The sequence below is a fragment of the Manis javanica genome, chromosome 5, assembly GCF_040802235.1.
Source record: "Manis javanica isolate MJ-LG chromosome 5, MJ_LKY, whole genome shotgun sequence".
Lineage (NCBI taxonomy): Eukaryota > Metazoa > Chordata > Mammalia > Pholidota > Manidae > Manis > Manis javanica.
The window spans coordinates 9,735,099-9,751,846 of NC_133160.1; the positions used below are offsets into that span (position 1 = coordinate 9,735,099).

The following is a 16,748-nucleotide window of genomic DNA, read 5'->3' on the forward strand; positions in this document are numbered from 1 at the left end:
TCTTTTAAAAATTGTTTAAGATAAGGAAGTCAGACTCTTGTTACAACTTAGCAATTTTCTTCCAATTGATTTTATACAAGGGATACTTGGTAAATATTTGTTGGCAATTTTTCATATATTGGCAAGCCAAGAAAGTAGCCTTTATACAAGTCTATCTTTATTTGTAAAAAATAATACACAACTAAAGCTAATTTGATTTTTAAAATCAAAGTTCATTTAGTGATAATGTACATTTTATAATAAAATTGTAGTAAAATACTGACATTTGATAGTTTAAACAAAGTATCATTCATGTAAAAATCATGTTGTCACATGTAAAATTTAATTAGAAAATTCATAGTTCACAAAAGTACATAATATTTTGTTGATAGCTCATGAGAACATTATCATAAATTTAAGATACAGAAATTCACAGTTAGGCTTGACATTCAGTACCATAAAATTTTATGCTGAATACACTGGTATTTTTGATAAGGTACACTTGAAATAACTGATTCAGACTAACAATGAATTGACATTCTATTGTATAACCAAGATCTATTGGTTTTATAATGTCTAGTAATCAATTATTTCACCAATAATTTAAATGAGAAATCTAGTTGAAAACACCACTGACATTACACTTTTGCAGGGTAATTAAAATAAAAAGCATTAGCAGCTCTGATTTCCATTTTCATGAATACATACAAATCTGTATTTCACAGTTAAAATTTGTACAAAAAGTCAAGCCCTGAAGTATTTTTCCCCTAAGAGGAAAGTTCTGATGTTAAAACTTTGTTAAAAATAAAAGAGAGAGAGGTAGTGTGTGAAAAGTATTTGTACTTAAAATGTTGAACCCCTGCACCGCTTATAATATAAATGAATTTTTACTTTCTACATGTTAATATTATTGTCATTCAAGAGTCAAATTTATAGAACTCACAGAATGTTAAAGCTGGAATGCCATTAAAATAATTGTAGTATCTAAGTGGAAGAACTTTGGAGAATTCAACAGAAAGCACATTGTGTTACATAATGTTGTGCAGTTAGTAGTTTAGTGATAATATGCTTAGTGGTAATGTGAACAAAATACATTAAAGTATTCTGAGTCGTGATCTTCACTGAATCAAGATTGTACTTCATATATTTTTACCATATAGAGAAAATATCCTTCAAAACGGAGTCATTTAATTCTTCATTGTTTTAACAGCACATATTGTTATATAAAGGTATCTGTACTAGCCCTACCATAAAATTAATCAATAAATAACTCTGAGAGAAACATCCATAAGCCATAGGGAACTTACGGACTCACTAGCTTCTTAGTTTCTATACACAAGCATACTGTAGTGCCTGGGCCCACAATGAGATCAGGCAAGAATGAAAGTCAGCAGCCTTACTCTTAGCTTGGTCTAAGTGGATGCACTGGAAAGTAATAAATAGCCTCAGAAAATTATTAGCAATAAATCCTACCTGTCAAAGGTGAACACTATATATTTTTCATAAAGTGTAAGCAGTGTTCCTAGAAATCCCATTAAGGAAAACCCAAGTTTTTCATATAAAAAGTGCACAAGTGTGTCCTGTGTGTAAAAATCTCTTAATTTGGGTGCGTTTCTTATCCAACATGATTCACACTACTCGAATACGTTAAAAGAGTAGAAGAAGCACACAAATAAAACACACAAACAAAAGCAATGATTTCCAGTGAGGTTGAGACTGGGAATGAATGAGAAGAGGTTAAGGGAGGGGAGTCTCCCATATTACTGGAGTTGATGGAATTGCCTTTTACAACATAACTTACACTCAAATAGAGTGACTGTGTAAATATGAAAGCTATAGGATGGACAAACATGAACCTGGGCAGCTGTTACAGTTTCTTAAGTCCAGAATATAGCTCAATGCTTTATAACATAAGAAGCAATTTTCTAAAAATAGTCAACTGGCTCGAACTCTTAGAAATGAGGGGGAAAAAAGCATTTGAAAAAATTGTTACAATTAGCAACAGGAGAATAACAATTAAGAAATCAAAATAAAATATGGAACATAGGAGCTGAGATCCCCAGGGTACAAGATAGAATCAGACTTCTTCACAGTAGAATTTTTAAAAATACAGTGAAAAGAACAATTAACTGGGCTCTGCACAGCAGGTCAAATATGCAACCACTTCAAACAGAAATGATCTAGTCCTCTCATACAGCGCTGAGAATGTGCTCTAACATCTAGTTCTCTAGAGACAAAATAGCAAAAGCATGGAACTTCATTAGCAAAGGCCCCTTTTAGACTTAAATCCACCTCTGACCCACCAAGGTGTATATTAACAATTATCAATTACTATTATAATAACATTTTAAGCTTCAATATTATTTTTCTCATGCCTATTCCAAGTCCCTGGCTCAGAGGTATATATGCTTTAAACTAGCCACATTTACAAGTCCCGGTCACATCCTTCACTCAGAACAGTTCAAACAATGGTTTCATAGTGTTATGATTGTTCCATCTTCTTCTAAGAGTTTCTGATCTGGAGCATGCATTTCAAATTCTGTATTTGTGCCACTTGCTTTGGGTGCTAAGATCACTTCATTAGAAGGAATGAAACCATTTTGTCCAGACTCAAAATTGAGTTCTATCTGTGTTAGTGATTCCAGGCTCTCAGTATTACGAACAGCTTTAGGAATCTGCTGTGGCACTCCATTGTCTTCAATAATAATGTCATCTTCATCACTGTCTTCATCCTCTGGCTCAAAGCTGGGCTCCATCTGCTGTGGATAGCCAACCAGGCTGTTATCAGTAGACTGGCCAGAGCTGCCAGAAGTCCGGCTGGTCCTAACAATGTTATTCCTCTGGTTTGCTGGTCTCACAGTTATGATGAGGTTGCGGCTGTTTGCAATCATCATATCTGTTACTTGATCAAGACTCTTTCCTGACACTTCTATGCCATTAACTTCTAAAACTTCATCATTAACAGCTAATAGTCCTGTGCTTTGAGCCAGACCTCCTGGGACAAGTCTGGATATAAAGATCCCTGGGACCTTCTCTAAGCCATGTGGCGTTACCCTCACACTGGAGCCATCCCGGATGTAGAATCCTAGGGGTTTCTCAGTGCCATATTTGTAAAGACGAACCCTACGATGTGTTTCTGGGAGAATATCCACATCTATAATAGAAGACACAGGTCTGAAGTCCTGGGGCATACTAATGACTATATGTGGCTTTTTTCTATGGTTGTCAGGGCGCAACACATTGGTTAAAACATTCTTCTTCTTTATTAGTGTGTCTGTACCAAAGGCACTGTAGTCTGCTTCTTCTGTTTAAAAATAAAATAAAATTATTATAGAAATGCTTTAAACACCCATTTATGTACAGCTGAATCTATACAGAAAGGATAACTCAAATGTATTTGGTACATGAACAAACTAGTTAATTATCTTATTTCTATCAGATCAAAATGTAGTGCAGGAGCAAGACACGCTATACCAAAAACATCCCACTAGGTGGCCCTCTCAAGCGCACATCGTAACACCACTAAATGTTGAAGTTAAAATTTGATAAAGCTCAGTGATGACTAAACAACATTAATGAATTTCTGAGAAGTCTTATAAACACGTTCTTAAATTTCATTCTGGCAAATGAAAATCTGATCAGTCTTACAAACACATTCTTAAACATAATTTTAAACAAGTTGCTTAAAATGTATTTTCCCTTCATTTGTTTAAAAAACCTCCAATTTGCATTTATCGAGTATCATAATTCTTCCAAGTGGTAAAGATACCTCAAGACAAATGCTGGGCATAAAAGCCACAGGGCATAAATCTGCAAAGAAGTAAAAAGCTAACCTTTTCAAACAATATTGCTTCTCTCTCACTTACCAACTTTACATTTCCCTGTATGGCCCCGGAAGATGACTGGTTAGCCAGAGACGGGTAAGATTCCTCAAGGGAGGAACAACCTAAGACAGGCACAGTCGCAGGGGGGCCATCAGGTGAGAAATTGGGGATCAACAGAGGTGAGGCTTAGAACCTCACCCCCCCGTTTTGAGAGAAATCTTCTGCATCCGTGGATGTTTTATTGCCCTTGTCTAGCTTGGATTAACACTTAGTCTACAGGCACACACCTGATCATCTACATTTGCTCTCTTACAGCACTAAACTATGTTTTCTACCTTTATCTTGCATCTACCTACCACTTCAGCATTTTATTAAAAATAATAATAATAATAGTAATAATAATAATAATGGAGAAATGTGGGATTCACATATAAATCAAGTATAAAAATCAAAAGAATATTCATATTTGACCAGATTGTTTATAGTTCATGATGCATGATCAGAAACTGAAAGTTTCTGTGATGACTGCCCTTGTACTGTTCACCATGTAAGAACTTATTCACTATGTAAGAATTTGTTCACCATGTAAGAACTTGTTCGTTATGCTTCAGAAGATTGGAGACTGTTGAGAATTAGGTTTGGGGTGGATTAATGATTGTGCATTGAGTCCCCTATACAGAATTTTATTGTTGTTAACAACCATTTGATCAATAAATATGAGAGATGCCCTCTCAAAAAAAAAAAAAGAAAACCTCCAATTTGCATGTTTATCATATTCAACTCAATGACATGAAATGAGACACTGGATTCCCAAGGTACATCAAGAGAACAAACTCAAATATACTTAGCAGAGGCTGGCTGGGCACAGATGTAGTGAAATAAAGCAGATATGTTCGTTAGATGATGTGTGATTAGATGAATGCCTATCAAACACTAAGGAATTTTAGTATTCTACAATAAACACTGCCTCCCTCAGCTTTCAGTGGGAGTTCTTAATCTTTCATTTTCCCACTTTTGAAAGAGGCGGAGGTATGGGACTTTTAACTTTTTTCTTCACAATGTGGAAACACTAATAGAGAGTGGTAAGAACTCTGGCAAACCGGGGAGCTCCCGCCCCATTTAATGGCACAGCTGCTCCTCACTCCACAGTTTTTCTTCGTGGACTGCAGGAATTTGTGTGGCCAAATTCCAAGTCTTTGTTTTTAGGTAAAAACCTTCCATTTTTAAATACTGGCACCTAATTAAGTAGCAACAAAAATTTGTTTGGGCCAAATAACATTGGGGGTTGAATTCATTTTTTAAGCCAGGTATTTATAACCTCCTATGTAAACTAAGGGAAAACAGGGGACCTAAAATTGGTATTTTTATGCCACACTGCTGAAAGAAGCTCCTCCTCAGACAGAACATCTTATCAGAGAATGGAAGGTAGTAAAGGAAGTGAAATTAGCAACAGGAATAAAAGTTGAAATCATGTTTCAAAAATAACTGAAATGGCAATAAAACTAAAAAGCCATAATCTTTAAGGAAAAAAATATTGTCAGCTCTACCTTATAGAACAGGAAATTAAGGGTACAAAATAAGTTACAGAGAAAAGACTAGACCAGGTAGTTTTGCTACATCAATATCTACATTCACATAGTGAGTGTTAAGTGTCAGCTATGGGCCAGAGGACAGACAACTTCAGTGTTTTCTTCATGGTGCTTTAACATTCTTCAGAAGCTAGTTTCAGATTGATGTACAAGAGTAGGGGTAACTTATTTTTTGGCATTTTCTCCCCTAGGGATCATTTATAGACAAAGTATTTCCACTGTGTTCTTACAGAGAAAGACATTTTATTTATAATTTGGCTTTGGAAATAAATCCACTGACGTTAAGACTCTTCCTGAAAACATCTGGCCAAAAATCTATCAATAGTTTTTTACTGAATGTATTTTCTCAAAAATTGTTATTTTCATTTAAAAACAATCAATTAAGAAAGCCTACATAATATTTATAAGGGAAATTCCAGACCATACAAACAGAACAAAATTAAGTTGCCTACATACTTCTATTCATGGGAAAACTGATGAAAATCCCCCAAATCTGCATAATTTGGCATCACATCCAGACTGTTTGAATGCTCTCTGCTAAATTCTCAAAAGCAATATGCCCCAGCACAAAGGCACCTTTGTTCGCTCATCTAGCTAATCAGTTTCCAGCAACTGGGAAGAAATATTTTGGCAGAAAGCCAGGGTGCAGGGTGTTAGTTTAAAGTGTAAAGGTGAATGTCCACTGGGAATGGGAGGTGACTTTCTACCTGAGAATGTATATCAAAGCCCTAAACTCAGAAGGAGATGGAAAGTTTGGAAACTTGGTTCATGGCAACCTTCCCCTTGTATAAATGCAGGCTTATGCAATAGTACACGACACAGGCTTTTACAGCAACACCTCACTTATCCGCCGCTGACAATCTCAGCTAACTGGAACCAAGAAGGATCCACCTGCAATGCCTCTGAATAGTCAAACTGGATGTCTCGCTTCCTTCCACACAAAAGGCTGTGATTTACTTACAGAAGAGCCCTGCAGGCCCTCCCTCTGAACCTCTTACTCTTTAAACATTAATTCCGAAAAGCCTGGTTATCTCACTCCTGGGCTCACAGAAGAGTTATAAGTCACAGATTCAGAGTGGGAGTAAGGGTCCACGAGTGAGTGGCAGGCACAGAGAGGAGAAATAAAAGCCTATAATAAATACAAAGCAAATCTGGGGGTGGGAGGTGGGGGAAGCTTTACATAAACCCCATCAGCATCCCTGTACAGTAACAAAACAGTAACAGTTCAGGTAGAGTCATCAGGGAAGTTTAAGATTATGACCCATTTGAAGTTCAGTAGGTAGACAGGAAAGAATGAAATTATTTTAAAAATTGTTCTGATCACAGGTTGAAACCCCTTTCCATCAAGAGTGGTAGAGTAAATATTTTAGGTATTGCGGGTCACACAGTCTCTGTTGCATAAGCAGCCACAGGCAATACATAAAGAAATGAGCACACTGTGTTCCAAGAAAACTTTATTTATGAAAACAGCCAGCAAGTCTTGTTTGCCAACCCTTGTTCTAATCCAAAATGGTTAAATAAAATACACCTGGCAACTTTAAAAGGATTAAAATAAACATCACTTAAAATTATGAAGATACTTTCATTTCCTAATGTAAGAGAAATTAACGACCAAATATTTAAGAAGCACCTCTATGTGACCAGGCTTTGTACTCTGTGCTGCAGATTCACTGAAGAAAACAGGTAAGGTACTACTTTCATGATGCTTATAGTCTACAAGAAGAGATGGCAACTGACAAATAATCACACGATTACATTATTACAAAGTTGCCGAGAACTGGGAATAAATGCACTGTCAGGGTATGTACACGGGAACACGGCCTGATTTGCAGAGTAAGAAAGGCTTCTCCAGAGAAGTGAGGCTTATGCTAAGACTGGAAAAATAGCCAGAAGCTAATCAGGTAGAAGGGAGGGAAGAACATTCCAGGCGCAGGATACAACACACACAGAGAAGAGCAGATGGGAGGACGAAGGAGTCCGCACAGTGAGAGGGCAGGGCCGGAAGAGGAGCCAAGAGGAGGAGTCAGGAGCCCGGGAGCAGCAGCCAGGGGCCCTGCAGACAAACAGGGCCTCCCGCGAAGTGTTAAGGATTATGGACTTTAGCCTTAGGACAAAGGGAAGAAAACAAGGATTTTGGTTTTTCTATAAAGTCCACTCTGACTGCCAGCTGGAACATGGACCTTAGGGGTAAGACAGGAGGCTACTGCCATAATTTAGGATGGTCCATGGTCTTGAGCAGAAGCCGTGGAGATGGGGAAATAAATCTGAAAAAGAACTACAGTGGTTTTAACAGGCTTGGTAACTGATTGAAAAATAGGTGACATGTCAAAGGTGACACCCAATTTTCTGTCATGAGCAACTCTTGTCATATGCTGCAATGTTACTCCACAATTTCTTTTTTTTTTTAATTTCTGGAGTCACAGATTTCTTAAGCTATTTTTCACAGTTTACTACTAAAATGTATATCCCTTAGACCATTTCTAAATTAAGCCTTTATTCACTAAAACATAACTTTAAAATACATCTAAAAAATATCGTCCACTGCACAGTAAAGTGCTAAGAGATGATTTAGGTGCCTGCCCAGTTTACAGGTGTCTGGGCCACAAGGCCGTCATCTTCTACATGAGATGATGCTTAAAGCAAGGCCCTCCTAGGGTTCCCAACAAACTCCTTTGTATAAACCCAAGATGTACGTGTATTTATCTGATGTCATATAAACACAGATGGAGATATAGGAAGAAGCTGTGGTGTAGACATTCTGATCAAATATGCTGAGGAGTCTCTGCATATCAATGGACCTTGGCCATGGCTGATCATCATGTCTGGCAAGGAAGCTTTTAAAAAATACACATGTCCCTGGCTGTTTTCCAAAGCAACAGGAATGGCCTGAGTGTTTTTTAAGGTACAACCTTTAAATATTTTCTAAAATTGTTTACTGCACAATAACCTAAACAACAAGAGAAGGAAAACTCTACTCTGTACTTTCTCTTCTCCCTCCCCTAAATAAATGATACTCTGAACCCCAATAGGGGATGAGGTTGGCAAAGACTCAAGGATCCTCTTTGTGAAAATAACTTTTAAGGTATCAGGTTTTTTGTTTTGTTTTTGCTTCCATGATAACAGCCCTAGAAATACAGAGTATGAGGATCTTTTCTAACACTAAATTATTAAAAGACATAAAACTTTTCAAGATAAACAACACTATCTTCAAGTTCAGACTATAAAGTAGTTCATGCTTTCAACTGTGAGTTTCCACTTCATTGAAACATTATTTAGTAGTGTATCAGATTTTAAAAGATCACATGGTTTTGGAATTTTAAATGTTTTTGAAATTTTTTTTCCTAAATTACTTGGTACCATATCAAGTGCAACTGCCACACTATTGATTCCTAAATTGAAACCAACAAGCCAAGAAAACAGAAAATGCATTGTAATTAATCAGGAAAATATAAGTATACTTAATATCATGCTTTATATTAATTTCCTGAATTTAGATCCATTAAAGTTGACATAAAATCAACTTTTTACTTAAGCATCTGTTGAGCTTTCTTTAAAAGAAAAAGGTACCACCACGAATCACAGTGCACTATGTACGTCTGTAAAACAGACAATAAAACAAGCTAACTGGTGCTGAGTAGGGTGATTCAGAGTCTTCAGAGGCCCACCTGGTAAAGGCGGGAAGGAGGAGGCTTCAGCTAGGGGCTCAGAAGAGACTCCTCTGAGGAAGTTACTGACGCTAAGACCTGAAGGATGAGGAGGAAAAGCTCTTTAACAGAAGAAAAGGGAAGCGCAAAAGCAGAGAGACAGCAACAAGCTTACAAGTCTGAGGGACAGAAGGCAAGCCCACGTGGCCGGCTGCCGTAAGGGCGTGGAAGGATGGAGGACCATGCAGCGGTGAGGACGCATCAGGATTTTATTCTGGATGCAATGAGAAACTACTGGAAGGTTTAAAGTGGGAATGAACTGACCAACTTACTTTCATGTTTTGCTTAAGTCATATCATATTTTATTTATATTTTAAAAACAAAAATTTCCTGTTGAATGGACTATGTATTTCTAAATCATATTCTAAGACTATCAACATATTCTAAGGCTATCAACTGTATTGGATGTTTACCTCTAAGAACCAGAAAACTTTTGCTCAGTTATAAGCGTATTTGAAAAGGAAGCAGCAGAGGATAACCACCCTCGAACTAATCCCATGGTCATGTATGTTACAACTCCACGAACAAGAACTACAACCCGCTCCCTGCTCTCTCCTAGACTGCTGCTCACTCCGGTTCACCCTCAACAGCCAAGGTAATCTTCCTAAATTAATACTAACTGTATCACACCCCTGTTACATATCTACAAAATCCATCTTAGGGGTTCTTTAGGAAAATGAACCTGTGTATTTGGAAGTATTTTGCAAACAGTCAAGAGATACAGACGTAAATTACCCTTGGAGACTTATTTTGTTGGTGGACTTTAGTTCCTCCAAACTCAGAAAAGCAGATACATAATCAGTGGAATTTCAAAGCCCTGGGAGTGGTTAAATGTTTATCAACTGATTGGAAAAATAAAGTTTCACCTTCAAGGGTAATCCCTACCATTCTCTCAAACTGCTCTCTGGGTTGGTTTACAAACAGGCTAAGGCTTTAACTGTCCCCACTGGCAAAACACTGGGCTTCCTGCTCTCACACCAGCTTTCCAAACCACTCTGATAACCAAAGACAAAGGAATAAATGGCACACACCATGCCTATCTGCAGAGAGACAGACACACAGACACACACACCGAGGAGGCCGCAAAGTTAAAAAAAAAAAACAACTCAAATACATTTGAAAAGGCTTGAGCAGTTATTTCAAGTGTTTTCAAGACTGTTATCAATATTTACACATCCCCAAAATAAAAACTCGCTATCTTTTCCAGATAATTAACTAATTTTATTTTTCTGAGAAATATCCTAAAACAGAAAGGAAAGAAATATCCTAAAACAGAAAGGCTGCCTCCTACATACCAGGGCATGCACTTAGCTCATTCCATCTTTCTAGTAATCCTATGAGATACAAGTCTCCCCCACTATCCAAAAAGTCTGCTTTACATTAGTACCTGTTTTCACCAATTGAAAGAAATCTAAAGAGGATTTTCAATTTTACAAGATGGTAACTGCTTCTTCACGTTACACCATTTGGACTTACGCGAGCTTTCCCAGGAATGCTCGACTTCCAGATAGCGGGGGAAACCTATAACACGTTCACTCAATAGATGAAGACACGAGATCTGGAATGGTAAACATCTTCCCTTCAGGTTATCGATTAAGTAATAAAGGCAGCATGTGAAAGTTGCTTGCCACTTGCCACCAAAAACCAGAATGTTTCTTTGAGTCCAAAGTCATACTCTTTCTACCACATCTTTCTGAAGGGATAAAAATTCCATTCAATGAAGTGAAGAGTCAATTCCTAATTTCTAGTAAAAAAAAAAAAATCTAAGGTCATAAATTAAAAACAAATCTTCTAAAGTACACTTACTGAAGTGTAAAGATATTAATTAAACCAACAATATCACGAATATTTTAACACACTTATTAGCTAATACAGTTAAGAAGATTCCCACAAAATGTCTATTCATTGAGTTTGTGGTAAAGTCTGTGTATCCTATCAATGAAGAAAATAAACCACTTGTATTTCTGAAATAATTTTTCTAAAAGTGGTACTTACCCTTTTTTTGTATAAAAATCCTAAGCAGTGGATTGGCTGTTGAAACAGCTTTGTGGTAATTATCATCGTTGTTTATGGGCAATAAATCTCCATGGATGTCTGCGTAGCCTACTAAAACATCAACGTTGGGTATCTTATGAACATGTTGCAGTAATCCATAAAATTCTTCAAATTTTCCAGGTTTTGATCTTTCCAGTGAAAACCGGCGAAACTCAGCTCCAAACTATAAATATAATGAACATACTAATTAAAAAAAACAAAAGGCAAAAGTAACAGGACTCAATTAAAAAAATTAACAGGCATACCGTTTCCCTTAATAAAGAAGAATGTTCCAGCGACACAGCCCTTGGTCAGAAACCTCACTGTCTGCAAATAAAACAACATAACAACATAACAAAGGCACAGGAATGTGCCTTCTCACTGCTGCATCTCTGAACGCCTTCCAAGATGCAGGCTCAACTCAGTCCCTGTATCCAGGCCTCACTGGGGACTGTCCTGCATTGTGACGCAGCTCAAACCCTGTCTGGAGCCCAGATCCTAAGAGCAGTACTCTTCTCACTCAAGCCATAGGATAACAAAGATGTGCCCAAGTCTTTATTTTGACCATTAGCAAAAAGCATCTAAGTTTCCTTCCCAACAAAAGGAATTAGGATTTCATAGAAGTGCCAAGAATTAACCGCAACATATACAAAAAGGACTTTGAGCTTCTTGGCACTAAGATACAATACAGAAAGAGGTATATCATATAAGAAATAGTCTAGAGATAAGAAGCATTTTCCCTGTGTTAGTGCTGAAAAAAAAGCTTTATTAATACATGAAATATATATCCTACAACTACCCTATTAACGCAGAAGTGTTTATGTGCTTGGCATAGTGCTATGCCCTAGAGATTGAAAGGTTCAGGCCGACACCAGGAGCTTACCAATTAGTAGGTAAAGAGAATAATTACATCAGAGAGGTATTAAGGGATCACACAAACAAGGAGGAAATACCTCCACCGCACGGTATTTATCTTTACAACGCTGATTCTCAGGTTTACTTCCCTCCTCTAGAATCACACCTCTGCTTTCCAAATGCCAGATTATTAAAGTGGCTCTTATTCAATGCTAAGGACTAGCTTCATCTAGTCCATAATAAACAGGATCTATGACTTCCTATGGAACTAGCATGGCATGTCCTTAAATGTGGAATGCTAAGAAATCAGCCTTTCTCAAAAGTGTTCCAGTCACAGAAGTTTGGGAAATGCTATGTAACTACAATCACACTCATAGGAATCACAATGGAGATCAGATTATTAAAGGATCAGTCAAGTCTTATGGTTGATTTAAAAAAACAAATTTTTAAAACAAATGTTTGCCAAATGCATTTGACCACTAAACTCATTTTTCCTCTAAGTATCTATTATTAGCAAGAAATACTAATGCATTAAGACAGCCTTAAGCAGTATGCAGAGAAAGTGTCTATCAGAATAATTTGAGATTGCAAATATGTCAATTCATTTTTCCAAGGACCCTACGGATTCACGGCTTTTGCTGTACCCAAGAAGTTAATTAATCTGCCTTTGTTTTCCCACACTATTCTAGTTTTAAATTAAAGTAAAAACTCACTAAGATCACCTCTTACGTCTATTAAATAATTAAAAGTTTCCAGAACACATTCCTGAAACACAAACACTAACATTTGTCAAGAATATAAGGTGACTCATACCTAAAGCTCTCAAAAAGTTTAGTCACACCTTCACGTTTCAAAGTAAATAAAAACTCAGGACCGCCCTTCCTATCAGTCAGTCTTATGATGTTATCAAGTCATAGTTTCTCCTCCATTTTCTTTATTCTGGTATCATAACATAAAGTTTCTAGTACTTTCTGATTCATGCCAGGGCTTATCATTTCACATAATAGATGAATGAGAGTAATATCGAAGAATTGAACATTTTAGGGCTTCAATGTCTTTGCTAAAACTTTCAGATGAAAATCCTTCGCTCAACATCTTTCCTTTTTGCTTAAATTACGATAAAAACAATGGAAAACTGTATGGCTTCACATATGTGCCCTGTTTGCAAATGTTAGCAGAAAAAAATACAAGAGAAATTGTTATGCTTCTTGCAGCAAAACAATAGGATTAAGAGAACTTTTGACTACATGAAGAAAAATGCTAAGATACAGATAAAATTAAGACCCAATCAACTATTCACTACATCAATCATATACAACTATTTTTAGCCTGGTCTCATTTATCCAGGACACCCAGAATGTGCTGGACACCCTTCTCCCAGAAACTGTTGGTACATTCTGGAAATGCAAACTTAATTTTAACATTGTTTGTCCATGAATAATTAAGAAACCTACAGTTCCAAGACTATTCCAAGGTTATTAAAGGACATCACTTTGATTACTGATTAAGAACTTTCCCAACTCTGCAAAGACAATAAAACTGAGTTTTCTATGCAGAAGAAAGATTCTGAAATGTTGGTCTGCACATGACCTAGCTGTGGTTACATCCCCCCCCTACCTGAGGAGCTTTGTAAAAAGCTGTGATACCACCAAAGCAGTGAAAAAGGAAATACTGTTTCCAACTATTTGTCCACATATTTTTTCAATGGTATAGCTGACATGTGTTTTATTTAATCCATTAAGAACAAATGTATCAACAATATATACTTAAAACCCAAAGTGTAACAGACACACTAGTAACAGTACCTATATTGTGCCTATTTATCAATAGCTAGAACAGAAGTGGAACCCTTCATTCTGTGCAGGTTCCTCAGAATGTCTTGATTCAATTTAAGAGACATGGCTCACTAAAAGTGCAGTATGGCAGGTCAAATATATAACATGTAGTTTACACCTAAGTATGGGAAAGATTCACAAATCAGCTGGCAGAGGATGGGCAGAAAGCCTGAAATTCCAGTCCCCAAGTGCTTAAGGTTCCTAGTCCAAGAGTTAAATTACCACTTGATGTTATTTATCACTGCACCAAGAATCCCTGCTCATTTTTTCCTATGATAAATAATTAAAGACTTGCTACCAAGATTAGGACCACAAACCGAATTTTAACATTATGCAATATCATAAGTGTTTTTCTTTTCTTAACCTCAACTCCCACAAATGCAAACTAGATTTATAGCAGAAATGCCATGAGAAGGTTCAACCATTGGGCATAGAACCACTACCGCCACTATGCTGCTAGAGGAAAAAGCTCTATGTATTTTGAGTCATTTAACCCTTAGTTCAAAGTCTGTCACTTGAATTTGCTATGGCAGTTCCCTGGAGGGCACAGGGAAGAGCATACTCCTTAAACTGATATTACAATTAATTCTTGTTAAACAGAACAGTTTCTGAAACTCGTGAATGTCCTGTTATATAAGTTGCAAATAACATTTTAAAATGATGTTAAAAATGAATGCAGACTATTCTTGATGTGATGATCTCAGTTACAGCAACTCACAGAACTTCGCTTATCAACTCCAGATAATAAAAATCATTCTATCCACAGGCTGCAGGAGCTTTTCCTTACTCCACTCAAAAACGACTCCCTGGTTTTGCATTCTTCTTAAGAGGTCTTACAGTCAATGAGGTTTTGAAGTCGATATGCTTTTAGTTTTCTCCCATTCTTTTATGTGTTTGGGTCTTCCTAACAGTATTTTAAATTTTCTCAGGGCGTGGCCCAAGCCTCTCTTTTGTATCTATAAAGCATTTTATATTCTTATTCTGTAAAAAGACTTTAAGGTTTTGTCATAAAAGCACAACTTGGCGAAGTCATAACCCTTCAAGCCTCCCCCGTCTTCTCCGAGAATCAAAATAAATATCTAAACTCCCTCTGGCTTTTCAATTCATGAACTGTTTGCTGAAAATGTTCCTGTGGCTGCCGATCACCTTCAAATTCCAGCTCATAACGCGTTTTGGAAAGCATTTCCTAACCCATCCCTACAGACTACCCTGCTCAGCCAGCCTTGCGATTCAGGGATTCAGTAGACAGCAACCTAATCATCAGCATTGGCATACCGTTGGTCAAGAGTTAAAACACTCATGTGAAAAGGTAGCATAATGGAATGAAATGAGCATCCAGACTCAAACTGCGAAGTGCTCCTCAAAGGTGCTGAGAGTGTGCACTGAAAGGTGGTAGTGCTAATTTTACAAATTAAATGCATACCAAAATTAGTGCTGGAAAAACCCACAGCAGGAAGCAAAGCTCACTTTAAAAGGGCTCTTTAGTTTACTGGACTCTCTCCTCCACCACTCGATGCACCCTTAAATCACAGAAAGGGGTAACATTTTGTGTCCACGGATGTTCCAAATACCTTTTTCTCACAGGCCAGTAGGCAGAATTTCCCCGAACCTTTCGTGCCACGCTGCGCTCAAACGCCCCCCATCTTCGGGTATGCCTTAGCCCTTACTCCCTCCCTTAAATAGGAATGAGATTTAAGGAGCGAGAGATTAAATGCTCCGTTGGTTTTCTTCCTACCTGGGCCAAGAGCAGACACAAAGCCCCCAACCTCGTTTCCTGCTCAGCAAGTGTATTATCCACCATCTCCAGCCTCCAAATCCCACCACCGCGCCTCCCACCGTCCCACACTCAGCGGCAGCTCCTCGGGCCGTCCCTGGCCAGCCCCTGCCCTCCCCAGGCCCGGGGTCCCGGCCCCCGTCAGGCCGGCCGATCCACCCAGCCCAGGCCCCGCGCACCTTGCTTTTCACCTCCATGGTGCCCAGGCAGCCGCTGCCCGCCCCGTGCCGGTGGCTGCGGTTCATACTGAGGCCGGACCCCGCGGCGGCCTCCGCAGACCCCGCCGCCCGTCGGGAGCGCAGGGAGCGAGCGCGCGGCCGGCGGGCTCGGGACGCGGCTGCGGCCCGGGCGCCTCCTAATAGGCACCTGCAGAGAGACGGCCGCGGCTCGGGTCTCTGCACAGAGCTCCCCGTTCGGCGGGCTCCTCACACGGCGGGACCGAGAGTCGGACTGGCGGCGCGGCGGGCGGGGACGCCGCTCCCTCCCTCCGGGTCTCGGCGGCAGGAGCGACGGCAGAGGAGGAGGGGGCGGAGCAGAAGATACAGGCGCCGCAGTCTTGCGCTCCACCACCTCCCCGGCGAGCTCGCGCGCACGCGCGCACCCGACTCAGGCCGGAGCCTCGGCGCGTGCACGCGCCCACCTGCAGTCTCCGTAGGAGCCTCGGTTGCCCGCGCTCCGCCCACACCCAATGAGAAGCGCGCACCTGCGCCCGAGGCGCCAACCAATCAATACACGCTTGGTGAAGCTCGTGGGCGGGCCACCTTCTCGAAAATCCCACCCATCTCCGCGCGATTGGTCTGGTGCTGAGAGGGAGGGGCGGGATCACCTGAAGCTCTGGGTCGCCTCTCCCGACCCAGCAGGAGAGTTGGAAGGCGCATGCGCAGTCTCTGGAGTTTCCGCCCCGGGAAGGCCGGCCGGAAGTGCGAGCGCACCTGAAAACAAGCTGGGAAAAGGCGGGCAGGAGGGGTACTTTTGCGCACGCGCAAGCGCGCCCCTGGTTGCCAGGGCCCCGGGCGGGTGCTCGCATCCCGCGGGCCGCAGCAACCCGCAGCGGCGGGTAGTGGAGACGCCTTGGGGCTCCTTGGTTTCCGGCCGCCTCCTTCCCGCTTCTACTTTGGGATGCTGCAGCCTGCAAGAATGGCCCTCCACCACCT

General features: G+C 39.6%; 1 protein-coding gene across 1 annotated transcript; it reads right to left on the minus strand.

Moving 5' to 3' along the window:
• Positions 1-305: 305 nt before the first annotated feature.
• On the minus strand, positions 306-16,189 carry PARD6B (par-6 family cell polarity regulator beta). Its single transcript, XM_037006283.2, has 3 exons — positions 15,774-16,189; positions 11,092-11,314; positions 306-3,283 (listed from the first exon to the last, which is right to left on the minus strand). The coding sequence occupies exons 1-3, from the start codon at positions 15,837-15,839 to the stop codon at positions 2,454-2,456; spliced, it is 1,119 nt and encodes a 372-aa protein (XP_036862178.1). The 5' UTR covers positions 15,840-16,189; the 3' UTR covers positions 306-2,453.
• Between the last annotated feature and the right edge of the window lie 559 nt (positions 16,190-16,748).